At 40.9% G+C, this 14,034-nt stretch overlaps 1 protein-coding gene across 1 annotated transcript in view; it reads right to left on the bottom strand.

Annotated features, from left to right (window-relative positions):
• Positions 1-4,551: 4,551 nt before the first annotated feature.
• Positions 4,552-14,034, bottom strand: part of CRY1 (cryptochrome circadian regulator 1) — a 101,154-nt gene continuing 91,671 nt past the window's right edge. Inside the window, exons 11-14 of the mRNA XM_075008013.1 lie at positions 12,264-12,359; positions 10,481-10,552; positions 10,292-10,396; positions 4,552-4,686 (exon numbers count right to left, since the gene is read on the bottom strand). Coding sequence (XP_074864114.1) covers positions 10,296-10,396; positions 10,481-10,552; positions 12,264-12,359 — 269 coding nt within the window. The 3' untranslated portion in view covers positions 4,552-4,686; positions 10,292-10,295. The remainder of the gene's footprint in view (positions 4,687-10,291; positions 10,397-10,480; positions 10,553-12,263; positions 12,360-14,034) is intronic.

Here is a 14,034-nt window from a genome sequence, read left to right as displayed (position 1 = left end):
GAGTAAATAGGAACAGTCAGGAAATTTAATCTGAATTAACCAAAGATATGAATGTAAAGTTGATTAGTTAAACCGCATTAAATTGTGTAGGGACTCTAACACTGAGAATTAAAGTGGCCTGAATTCAGCTTATCTTAATTCACCCTGGAATGACTTCCACAGAACTGTGCCTTACTTGATCACTAGGGAGGCCACCATTTGAGCAACCCACTCCACAATCGTGAGGGGACACAGTCTGAACCAACCTAAGTTCAGTCAGAATGAAGGCATCTCTCTTTCCCTCCACCACGCAGTGACCATGAAGTCAAATTTGACAGCTGCCAGAGCTGACAGCCAGCAGACTAAAATTGACTCTGCAGAGGCCATTCACTGGAATATAATGCTATTGGTTGGCTGCTCACAGCTCTGAGACAGGATCATGCTGCAGAGGGATGCTTTCTTCATTCACAAGGGCACTTGCAAGCTTCTCCAGCAATCCCAGTGGTAGAACACCCTGGGCAAAATTTGACACACTAAGGTTTGATTATCCTAGCTGTCCCATACTTAGAGACATCTTGATTCTCAGTTCTATTGTGGATAGCGAGAGCTGAGCCCATCTGCCTGAAAGTCTGGCCTCGGATGATGAGTCAGAAAGGGGAATCTCACTCCATCCTAGGGAGGGGCCTGCTCCCTGACAGATAAAAGATATATGGGCACAACCTGTCAAAGCTCATAGCATGCATCACCCAGCAAGCAGAAAAGGTTCAAGATACAGTGCAAATAGGTCCGTGTGGATCTTTTTACTGAGGGTACAGCTACACTACGAGGAAGTTCAACCCTGTAGTGGTTGATCTTCCCAAGTTTGATTTAGCATGTTTAGTGGGGCAGCACTAAATCAAATTTACAGGACACCTCGTCAACTCCAGTACTCCTCCCCATCATTAGGAGTAAGGAAGTCAACGGGCATGCCCCTGTCAACCTCCCTTAGTGGAGATGGTGTAGAAGCCCAAATTAAGGTACTTCAGCTGTAGCTAATGTAGCTGAAAATTACTTATTTTGACCTTCCCCTGTAGTATGGATATGCCTTGAGTCTGCATAACTGCTTGCTTGACTGCCCTGTTCACTTATTTGGGTCTAGCAGTAACTAACACCCTACTTTATCGTGCATATATTTAGACAGAATAGTGACTTTTCAGCAGATCACAATCATTCCCGATACCTTACATGGCAATATCACAATTATACATAAATGAGGAGTTTATGGGTTACAGGGCATTCCCCTGAGGTACAGAGTACCACTCCTGGGGCTTTGGATTTCTCTGGGACTCTTTTCCAAGGTAGCACCTGAATTCCACACTACTGAATGTGGAATTTGTATTCCTGTCACTATCCTTCCTAAGCCCACATATCACTTTGGCCTGCCTCCATACAATGCCAAAATGGTTTTTTTGAGCACACCGAAATCCTTAGGATTATCAACCCAAATCTCCTGTGCTCAGATTACCAAACAATGCCAATGACTATGTATTATGTTGCTACAATAAGTTCACTGGTTTGATATAAGGCTGCCATCAAAGCTGACACAAGTATAGCCCAAGCTTCTCCAACCCTGTTTCCATCACAAATACCTGCAAAGCACCTGTCATCTTGTAAATGCCTTGGTTTGCCTTCCAGGAGGGAACCTCATTTCACTGTGCTCCAGAAATACCGAAGGCAGAAAAGATGAAGCAGAAGGTATAAGGGCAGAAGCAACAGAATACACCATTGGCTGCTGTTGGTGTGGAGGAAGAGAAACTGGAAGCAACCGCAAAGAAAGGGGGAAGGGCTACCATGTGCAGCACCAAAATGCTGATCCACCTTGTTGAGTTCCAGAAATAGGAGAGCAGCCCAGATGTCCAAAATATGGGAGACAGTGGTGCTGCTAGGCTGCAGAATGCTTGCATGGTAGTATATGCTGTAAAGTATGACTGGTGCATAGTAGCTTCCAGCAAGACTGTTTTAACATAGAAAGATGTTTTAAAAACATTTCACACTCATTTTATGCTCTTCCAGTTTTAGAGCACAAAAATGGTGGATGTGTGCTTCACTAGCAAACTGTTATAATCTGCTTGACCTAATTTAGGAAAAACGCCTCGCATCTTGCTTCCTATTTTAGGGCTCAGTAATTCCCTTGAAGAACTCTCAAGCACTCTGCACTTCAAACAACAGGTGATTCCATGGACAAAAATAACACAGCATAAAAAACAAGTGGTACTTTTAATTAGATTTTCTCGCTCTACCCAAAACATGAATGTCACTGCACAGAAGAGGAGGATACATGTTTGGGTTGAATTTATAACTTCAAGTTGACACACAATGCTAGAGAGCAAATGTTTATGACTAAATGTCATCTGAAAAGATGCTGCTAAGAACAAGTCTCAGCAAATCAAATAATAATTTATTTAGCTTAGCCATCAAAACAGAAAACTGACCTTCCTGCATATATAAAATGTAACAATTCAGGCTGTTCTTCCTGGGATCCTTATGTCCTTGGAATTTTTCTAATCTTCAAAGCTGTCCCAGAAAATGTCAGACCAAGGCAAAGTATTGAGTGGATTTGCAGAAATCAACAGGGCTGCAGAAGAGCTAACATCACAGTAAGGAAAAAGCTGTCTGCTAGGTTACTGTGTGACACTTACTTGTAAGTGAAACACAGAAGACACATAGCAAGGCATCTACATCTAAAGCATCCAGCGAATGAGGTAGGACTGGAGTCATGTGGAAAAAAGTTACCAAAGACTAACAAATTTATGAAGTCACGAACTTTCATGGGTAAGACCCACTTCTGATGAAAAACCCTAACCCATGAAAGCTCACAGCCTAATAAATTTGTTAGTCTCTAAGACTATGTCTAGTCTGCATGTCTAACTCAAAATAATTTATGCAGTTTGCATTGTGTAAATTATTTCAAGTTACCTTATTTTGAGTGGTTTGAGCACTGGCCTGCTAAACCCAGGGTTGTCAGTTCAATCCTTGAGGGGAACATTTAGGGACCTAGGGCAAACAGATTTAAAAAAAAAAAAAAAAAAAAAAAAAAAATGGGGGATACTGCTTGGCCCAGCCAAAAGGGAAGGGGACTGGACTCCATGACCTCCCAAAGTCCATTCCAGCTCTGTGAGATGTGAAGTTTCTGCTACCCTCTCACGACAAGGGGTAGTGGGAACAGAACGGCATACTTGGAATAGCTGCACTATTTTGAGCACGGAGAAAAGCCAAGGAGTTCCTATTTTGGGATACATTTGTACGCCGAAATAGCAATCACAGTCTAGACATAGCGTAAAGACTGCTTGCTACTTGTGAAGCTACAGACTAACACCACTCCCCTGGAAAAAATAGTAAGCAATGTGCCCAAGGGGGCTGAATTAAGATTGAAAAAGGAAATCTTAATTCTAACATTTCCTAATGCTAGATCCTAGGGTATGTCTACACTTACTGGCAGATTGATCCTGAACAATTTAATATTCCGGGGTTTGATTTAGCATGCTGAGTGGAGATGTACTAAATCAAACTATCAGGGCTCTACAATTGGCTGTGGGACTCCTCATTTTCATGAGGAGTAAAGGAAGTTGATGGGAGAGTTTCTCCCATTGACCTCTCTCTGTGCAGACAGCCAGAAAAAGATCGATCTTTAATATGTCAAGTCCAACTATGCAATTGTTGTAGCTGGAACTGCTTATCTAAAATTGACTTTCTGGCAATGCGTAGACCTGGACCTAGACTTTACAGCCTTACATTCCTGTCACATGGGCTTTTCATGATTAGATTTTATGTATCATTTCTATAGATGAGTAACCTCTACAGACAGTTTTTAGTTCTGCTGCTATGAAAAGTTGTGAAAATGGAAGCCATGCAATCATTCTAAATCTGAAGATTATCTTTTCCCCTCTTCCCCAGACAGTTTTTCTGGGTAATCATCACCAGAGCAGCAACAAATACTGTGTGTGCATGTACACATTCACACACAAAATGAAGTAAAATCAGTACATCTGTAGATATATTTTTATTAAATAGAGTAACTTTAGCTTAACTGAACAAGGCAATGAGAAATACAAGGACTAGACACACACAACAATTTTACAGCTTCTTGACAGAAATAAATGGCAAGTGACTTATATACAGCTGCATTTAATACAGGTTACAACTCTACTGTATTTTAATTAAACACAGTCCTAAGCTCTGACATTATGAAAATATACAGAATTTGGATTATACAGAGGTTAAAATGCTGTTCATTTTAAAAATAGTCTAAAAACCTCCATACTTGCCAATTTCTGCCCACATAGTTTCTATTTTACAGAAAAGCCATTACTACTGTACTGTCTTTACTGTTACCATACATGAAATATCAAAAATATATTGATGAGACTATCACTAAACATGAATGTTTGTATTTACATTCAAGTTAACAAATTCCTCACCAAATGCTTTATATACAAATCTCAATTTGTCCTTTATGAAAGTCATTAAAAAGTTAAAAACCATAAAAATGCCAATTAGAAATAAAAACATTCCAAAAACTGAACTTTACAACAATTCAGAATATTTGAAACAAATTTCTGAAAAAGGTGTGGTTTTAATACAAGCACTCGCACAATTCTTCAGCTCCCATACAGCGCAAAAAAATTTTTTGCCTTCAGTACTTTCTGTGCAGCATCTTCTCTTCCAACACTTCAGGAAAAAAGAAATTAAGTAATCAATCGAAGAATATTTTTCATGACGTCTGTAACGTACTTCTCCAATTTGACAGAATCAACGTTTGTTACGTTTAGTGAATCTACCGTATCTTGCAGACCTCAGCATATCATACAAATGGTATGATTTGATTATCTTTTACAGTAAACTAGCCAATACACATACTTACATGATATGAAGCTTTCCTACCACATTACTATGATGTGTACAATACATTTCACTACAATTTTACAATGACATTTCAGTAAGAGTCCAGGAACAGCATATGATACACCTTAAACAAAATGAAAACTGACATTTTAGATATTAAGAAATGTTGTGTGAGGTCTTCCAAAAGCGTAACTGTGCCCATGAGAAAAATAACCACAAAAGATTGCAGGATGGGGAATTTGTTGACAAGTTGTGGAAGAAATCCAAAAGGTACATCAGGGTGGAGAGAACTGTATAGACTGGTGAAAGCAACATACCTGGACAACTCCAATAATAATTAAAAATACATTCTGATGCGCAGTCCATTAATTTTGACAGGAGAAAAAGGTTTCCTTTCTTAAAGTACATGTTCATCCACTGGGACACATGATGACTAGTTAGACTAATTTGTTCAATAGGTACTCATTTCAGATCCATGTGAATTTATGTATCTCCTCTAGACAGCTCTACAACTGGAGTCAAAGTTCCTAAAAAAGAATCTTTTTCTTTGTAACACACTTGTGATTGCAACACTGGAGAACAAGCAATATTATGTAGAGTCAAGTGAAGCTCAGTAGTCATTTAATGCCTTCAGATAACAGAAATTATACTCTCAAACTAGTAATGCCCTGCCTGGGAGTTTAGGTTTTGATTTGCATCTCTAGAGCACGAGCAATTCAAAATTGTTCCTCAGAGTTTACGAAGTTTCACAAAGAGTGAATTTAGATGGAACCAGGGGAGCACATTCATACTACTTTACACACGACACAGCAGGGGGTAAAATTCTAGTGCTGAGCAAATGCATAAGAGTCTCCAGGTTCCATTCCCTATGCTTCAAGAGGCTAGTAGCGCAATGGAGATAAAGAATCAGAAGAGACTAACATATTGTGACAGACTCAAAGAAATCACTGCACAATGTTTCAACCATGTACTGCAATGTCTTTGTGAAGATGTGTCAACACAGTAACATTGGGTGTATGTTGCATTAGATCTTACCATCAGAAAACACACAAATATTGCTGTCAAAAAAAAATGAACTTGCAGTTATAGCTCATGTTTAGCTAAATTCTCCGCAACAGAGGAAGAACCAAAGGAACAGAAAGTGTAAAACACACACATGGCAGTGACAGCACGAAAACCAAAAAAAAAAAAAAAAAACCCAACCAAATGAAACCAAAAACACTCACCACATTTTATTATTCCAAGTCAAGAGAAATTAAAAATGCTGTGGATCCCCAAGAGCTTGGCCTGGAAACCATACAGAATTCGAGAATTGAAGAGGAGTCAAACCTTAAATGCAGATCGCGGGATACCCATAAGGAGTGCTTTTCTTTCTGAAACCCTGTCCCACAGCCACAAGGCCAAATAAATGCCCAATCTGATACAAAGGGAAATTACTTTCCTTGTTGTGACTGGGAGTTCAAGATGTATGGCCACTGCCTATTCCACTGTGGGTATGCGCATGCACTGCATACGCCTGAGACCAGAGATTTTTTGTTAAGCAGTGTCTATGCCTGTATAGTAGTATGCCAGTTGGTCTTCCCTACTCCCTATATTCTCTTCCTGTGCTCTATTCTGAGAGTATAAGGAGTGGGAAAGACCAACTGCCTCTTCAGTTTCTTCTCTATCATGAACCTTGCCAAGCTGTGAAGCAGACGCAAAGGAGGGGGCAGTGGAATACAGATAGAGGCAACTTCCTGAAGAGATCTTGATACAACAAGGTAAGTAACTTCACTTTCTTCTCTGAGCACTGGTCCCTGTGGGTCACTATGAAGTACTCAGAAAGAAGGCTAGTGCAAGAACAAAAGATGGTATAGCTGCTTGTAGAACCAATGGCCCAAAGTATGGATCAATGTCAGAGTAGTGGACCACAGAGTAATGACTGGCCAAGAACCTCATGAAAGCGTAGATGGAACTCCATGTAGGTTACAGGGAAACAAAGTGATGCTACTGAAGTTGCTTTTTCCCTTCCATAGCAAGTCTCTACCCTAGTGAGGTGCCACCTGATAAGAGTATGATACCAGAGATCCACTGAGAAGATACATCTTGACCTCAGAATCACTCCACTATGGAAATGAACAGTCAAGTTAATTCTCTGGTTTTGTTCTCTGCAGATAAAATGACCACACTCATCATTTGTTGAAAGAATTAAGTCTTCTCACCTCACTAAAGGCAAAGAGCTTTGCAAATGCAGATAAATGAACTGACTGGTTTGTGTGAAATGATGGAAGTATTTTAGGAATTAACTGCGGATGTAGCTGTTGGATGTAGAGATTTTGTTCTTCTAGGATACTATGTACAGCCATTAGTACCCCAAGTTCACCTATCTTTTTGACTAAATTGATGGCAATGAGGAAGAAACCACTAATTTACCAGTAAGACACAGAACACATAGCTATCAGTTCAAAGAGTGGCTTAGTGAAACATGAGGCTAGACTAGGCATTTTGTCAAGGGATCTTCTGGCAAACCTTCTGTCAACAGGTAGCATCTACACATAAAAGCAGATCGCTCTGTTGATTCACTCTGTCGACAGAGACTGTGGGACTGCCCGATCCTCTCTCAGCAGAATGGCCAACTGGAAGCTCAGCAAACAGGACTGCCCAGTGAACCGGGGGCCCTGTCTGTTGCCAGCGTGCCCCGAAGAGCATCTACACAGAAGCTGCTGACACAGTTTTATTCCTTATCGTAGAGAGGCAGAACGCTGACGAAACTGCTGAGCTTTGTGAACAGACTGTCAACAAAACACATTGTGTGTGTAGATGCTCCATGTGTTTTGTGGCCAGAATCCCAGCTTTGTCAACAAAACTGCCTAGTGTAGATGTAGCCTGACAGTATTAAATTAAAGTTTCAGTGAGGGGGTTGGTTTCCTGATAAGAAGAAAGGTTCTGATCAGACAATTCTGAAATATTGATGGGTAAGTTAAGGTTGAGTAACAACTTGATGGTGGGTAACATCTGACTGGGCCAGGTGAACCTGTAGTGAACTAAGGAAAAGACCTGTTGTCTTAATAAGAGCATAGTCTAAAACAGCAGGAAAAAATGGTTACTTAGCTGTATGTTAGCTGTTTTTCTTTCAGATGTGCTGCGAATACACACATTCCACTGTAGGTGTTTTCTTGAGTTCTTCTGAAGCAGTGTATGTTGCATTTCCTGTTTGCTTCCCAAGTGGAGGTTTCCCCACTGAAAGAAAACGTTGTTCACCACTGAACTGTGCAACTTCCACCTCATCGTGGATGACAAAATGCCTGCTGAGGCACTCTGGCAGTGAATTCTGGATTCCTGGAAGGTACACTACCAATAAGATGTGGTTCTTGATACATCAGTTGCATAAAGTGTCTGCTTCTATACACAGGTGGATGGATCTCGCTCCTCTTTGCTTATTTACATGGAATTATTATACTGTCCAATATTATGAAGTATGGAATTAAAGCAATGCTTTGCAAGACTCCCAGATTGGCTGGAGTCCCAGAAGATTTGTACTTATTCTGGTTTCTCCAGTCAGGCAGATGCCCTGCACTGTTTGAGGGTCCATGTGAGACCCTCAGTCAAGCAGACAAGCAGCCAAAATCATTGTCTTGCTGGATGTGGGGAATAAGAAATGAAACCCTCCCAACACACGCTTGTCTAGTATCTTTCCCTGTAATTAGTAAGGACCTCACTTTGGCCACAATTGTCACTATAGTATTCGTGCTGTGTTGCTTCACGTATATGCCAATTAGACCCAAGCCTCCAAGCAACAGAGGTGGTCTCTAGTGACTGGCATGACAAATTCTGCAGGTTCAGAAAGGAACCATGGCTTCTCTTTTGGAGAGTGGCATGACTCCTTATTAAATCACAGGGATCCTGGGTATGATGCACATGGGTCCCATGAGCCGCAAAAGGGATATAAGGAAAGGTGACAGGTAGATTGGGGAGCTCTCCAACATACAGAGTACTACCCATCCTGAAAGGACTGTCCTGGTTTGGGCACAGAAGGCTGATTCAAGAAAGCTCTTGATCACCGAGGGAAATCAGTCAAGACAGGAGGAGGCAAAATGGCTTCTCTGCTATAGCTGATTAGATTACCCAGACGCTGGGAATGTCCAGTCCACCTCAATCAGTGGTGCCAGCAGTTGAGTTGAAAGAAAATGGTGGCAAGTAGGCAGGATAAGAACAGACTTCTCCCATAGTCTGCATATTCTAGGGTGGGAGTGGGGGAAGAGAGAATCAAACCTATTTGGTGAGGGCATATGACATTGTGGTGGTATAAATGGTGGTTGATGGTGCTCTTTATAGCTATTGGTTATTCATGATCTCTTCACCTGTCCAGTATCACCAGCAAAGGCAGTACCAATGCAGAGTCCCATAGCAGCATAGCTTTGCTTCTATGTGCCTTTTTTTAAATCATAGGACATCCTAAGTCCCAGAGATAAGCACTCTGAAGCTGGGCACAAAGACTTCCTGGATTTGAACAGGGAGAAACTTGTCCCCTTTGAAACAGACTTAGAAGGGGAATCTGCTTTTGAGAGCATGCTCTGGCTCCTACAGGCACCCTTCATGAAGCCCTACAGTAGGAAGTAGGTTCCTAGATGACTCTGGCTGATGTACAGAAGGTTCCCCTGACTTGGGTCTGACTGAGAGCTCGTTGTCTTTCCAGAGGCACTTTTTAATATAGAATTCTCACATTTGCGCAATCTAACTAGGAAAGGAGTGACATATATTTTATCGGGAAGAGACAGGCACTTCCCCAAGGCAGTATAGACAGTGCGCTTGGTCATCATGGACCAGATAGGAGAAGTGGCTTTTAAACCCAGATAATCGAGGCATAATCTAATTCCATACTGGAATGCACATAAACCCCTGGTGAAGGAGAGTTTAACTATTCACTAGCTATACTTATACACCTATTAAAAACATTAAAAATAAAACCGATAATAAACATATAAATATTTAGAGGTTTCAAAGATCAGGCAGAAGAGAAAGAGGCAGCTCTGAACGCTGGAGACCCAGACATAGGCCAGGTGGCAGTAAGAAGGAACCAAAGAGGCAGTCAATCCTCCCAGCCCCTTGTATACTCGCACCCGAGCATGAGAAAATCAGGGGCACATGTGCTGAACTAAGGACACTGCCTGCAAAACTTTTCTAGTCTAAGAAACATGCACATCCATAATAGACAACAGACAGGAGTGAGCATTCAAAGAAATTCTTTTTTGGTTTTCCTACTCCCACCACAACTGTGCGCAAGAGGAAGCACAGCGCAAGTGCTGTTTTTTCCGTCATCTTTAGTCAGTAGTTATGCATATTTCCTCTCCTTTACACCATGCCACAGCATATGTGTTGTATGCTAATGGATGCAAAACGCCATAGAGTAATTTAGTTCATTGACAAGATTTCTGGCACTCTCATTTCTTACCAATTTAATTAGTGCTCTGTCGCTGGACTTTTGACCCAACACTCTGAGTTTCCTTTTCCGGATTTGGCCGTTTCCCAGTGCTGATGCCAGTACTTCCTGCTCTTCCTGTAAAATTAAATCAATACCTAACTTGAGACGCTATTTTGCTTGTTATGTATCCAAATGACATTTTTTTAAAATGCAAGTCACCTTGTTGCAGTAAATATGATTGCTGATTGTCTCCATGGGCATAATGTAAAATACTGCTCCCTTGATAATAACCTGTTAAAGTACAAGAGGTAGCTGTGTTAGTCTGTGCTCCAACAAAACAAAGCAGTAGATATGTAGCACCTTAAAGACTAACAAAATGATTTATTCAGTGATGAGCTTTCGTGGGACAGACCCACTGCTGCTTTGTCCTGTTAAAGTACAGTAAACATTTACTTAAAATCATTTGTGTGTTTCCCCTTTATTTATCAGTTATATATTTGCACCCATAAACCTTTGGGGTGAACAAGGGGAGCCAAACACTCAGCTCTCAAATGCAGAGAAATCTGCCAGAGGTCATTTTTGTTTGCAGAAAAATTCTCATACTAATAAGTTCTCTCAAGACCACTTATTCACAACACACACAAACAACCCTAGCTTTCCTAACTGCTACAAACCATAATTCTGATACCGTCCAGCCACTTTATCTTTTATACTATCAATTAAGATAACACGAGTAAACAGCACAACTGAACTGGGAAAAGATGAAAGCAAATTTAATCTATTGTTTCATTACCCCATCAGTCACTATTTGTATTATTAAAGTACCTAGGAGCCTCAGTTATGAACCAGAATTTACTGGTTCGCTTAAATTGCCTGACAGCCCTCAAGGTAAGAATCGTCAAACAACAGAGTATGTACAGCAAAAAGCAAGAGCAAGTTTTCCTGTTCTGCCAAACATTTGCTTCAACCATGTTTGGGAGACCTGTAAGGAGTGAGAATTAAGTCCTGTCTTCATGTCTGTTTTGTCAACCCTTAATCTCTATTGAGATTGCAGTGGGAGGCCAACTCAAGTAATAACTGCCACGTGGACACCTGTTTCACAGGAAGTGTTTTAAAGACTTCTAGCTCTTTAAAAAAAATATTTCTCCTGCCTGTTCACACATACGAACAGCAGAAGCTGTGTCTATATTGGAAAGAAAATTGACTCTACACAAACTGCTGTCAAATGCACAAAGTAAACAAATTTTATTTCCTCCAAGCTCCTTGAGTTGTAGTAATTATAGGTATTATTTGTAACAAAAGACAAGAACAGGCCTTTAATTTCTTTGCTGGTGTCCTTTCAAAGACTATTGTAAAAATATCACAGAATCATAGAATGCGAGGACTGGATGGGACCTCGAGAGGCCATCGAGCCCAGCCCCCTGCCCCAATGGCAGGACCAAGTACCGTCTAGACGATCCCTATAGACATTTATCTAACCTGTTCTTAAATATCTCCAGAGACAGAGATTCCACAACCTCCCTAGGCAATTTATTCCAGTGTTTGACCACCCTGACAGTTAGAAACTTTTTCCTAATGTCCAGCCTAAACCTCCCTCGCTGCAGTTTAAGCCCATTGCTTCTTGTTCTATCCTCAGAGGCCATGAAGAGCAAGTTTTCTCCCTCCTCCTTATGACACCCTTTTACATACTTGAAAACTGCTATCATGTCCCCACTTAATCTTCTTTTTTCCAAACTAAACAAACCCGTACACTTACCCTCAAAACAAAGCTACTACCGTCCTCAACTTGATTCTGGAGACAGAGCTGTTCCTATTTCAGATCACAAGTTAAGGTCATGCTAAATGATCATTACACGTGTGTGTTTCAACAAAAAGTGAGCAAAGCTCAATTTTAGAATTCTGCTGTCACTGGGCAGAGAGGGAAATCAGATGTTTTTAGGATTTTAACAAATTCAAAAATTGCAAGAACCTCTCTGAACACATTTTATTTGCTAAGTAATACCATGCTGCTGAATTCCACTTGATCCTGCATGTGAGTCTCCAATTGTGCATGTCTGAGCACTCACGGTGTGACAATCATTGCTTCCCATTTGAGATCCTGGAAAAAAAAAATAGTATTTTTTTTTATATTCAGCATAGAATACAGCACAGATGGAACATTTAATAAATCTCTCTAATGTCTGAAAGTCTAATTGTTTAAAATACATACTTACAATGGGAATTACTGAATACTGCATTCTGAAACTAGAGAGCAAGATCTAATTTTTGAAGCTTTTTTTAAGTACAGCCTGCAAAGTCATGGGAACATTTTTGTCTGTCCAAGGATTTGCTCTAACAAAATTCAGATCTCTGTGCATCAGTCATGGAACTGAGACTCAAATTCCTGACATGAAAAGTACAAATGCAGTTTATGCACATAATAATTTGATAAAGTAAAACTATAACCTCAATTTTGTAAACTGGACTGAAGCCCCTTTGAAAGTTTTGCTTTTGCTTTTTAAGTTTCAGAGCATTTTTTAAAATCTGTACTCCCTATATTATGTACGTAACACACAAACATATGTGCATAGCCTACAAGCGTTCATTAAGTTAGGTTTTAATGAGAAATATTTAACTAAAAACTACACGTTAGGTATTGTAGGAAAAGCTGAAGTACTCAATGCTTTTCTGCCTCAGTCTTCACTGACAAAGTCAACTCCCACACGACGGTCCTAGATAATGCAGTATGGGAAGGTGGAGGGCAGCCATCTGTAGGGAAGGAACAAGTTCTGAGCTATCTAGAAAAACTAGATGCATAAAAATCCATGGGTCTGGATTTAACGCACCCCAGGGTACTGAGGGAATTGGCAGAGGTCATTGCTGAACCTTTGGCGATTATCTTTGAAGACTCTTGGAGATCGGGGGAGACACCGGATGACTGGAAAAAGGCAAACGGAGTACCCATCTTTAAAAAAGGAAAGAAGGAGAATCCAAGGTACTACAGACCCGTCAGCCTTACCTCAATCCCTGGGAAAATAATGGAGGGAATCCTCAAGGAATCCATTTTGGAGCACTTGGAAAAGGGGAAAGTGATCAAAAGTAGCCAACATGGATTCACTCGGGGCAAGTCCTGCCTGACCAATCTGATTAGCTTCCATGTCGAGGTAACAGGCTCTGTAGACATGGGGAAGTCAGTGGATGCGATATATCTTGACTTCAGCTTTTGATACCGTCTCCTACAACATTCTTGCTCATAAATTAAGGAAATATGGATTGGATCCTTGGACTATAAAGATGGATAGAAAGCTGGCTTGACCGTTGGGCCCAACGGGTAGTGGTCAATGGCTCAATATCTGGATGGCGATCTGTTTCGAGCGGAGTGCCACAAGGCTCAGTTCTGGGGCCAGTGTTGTTCAACATCTTTATTAGCAACCTGGATGAGGGACTGGTTTGCACCCTCAGCAAGTTTGCAGATGACACAAAACTAGGGGGAAAGGCAGATACGTTTGGAGGGTAGAGAGAATCCAGAGGGACCTGGATAAATTGGAGGACTGGGCCAAAAGAAATCTGATATGGTTCATAAAGGAGAAGTGTAGAGTCCTGCACCTGGGGCGGAAGAATCCCAAGCATTGTTATAGGCTGGGGACTGACTGGCTCAGCAGCAGTATGACGGAAACGGACCTAGGGGTTATGCTGGATAAAAGGCTGGATATGGAGTAAACAGTGTGCCCTTGTAGCCAAGAAGGCTAATGGCATATTAGGGTGCATTAGGAGGAGCATTTTATGGAAGAAAA

This window comes from Carettochelys insculpta, chromosome 1, assembly GCF_033958435.1.
Source record: "Carettochelys insculpta isolate YL-2023 chromosome 1, ASM3395843v1, whole genome shotgun sequence".
Lineage (NCBI taxonomy): Eukaryota > Metazoa > Chordata > Testudines > Carettochelyidae > Carettochelys > Carettochelys insculpta.
This window is presented reverse-complemented; position numbering and strand designations above follow the sequence as displayed.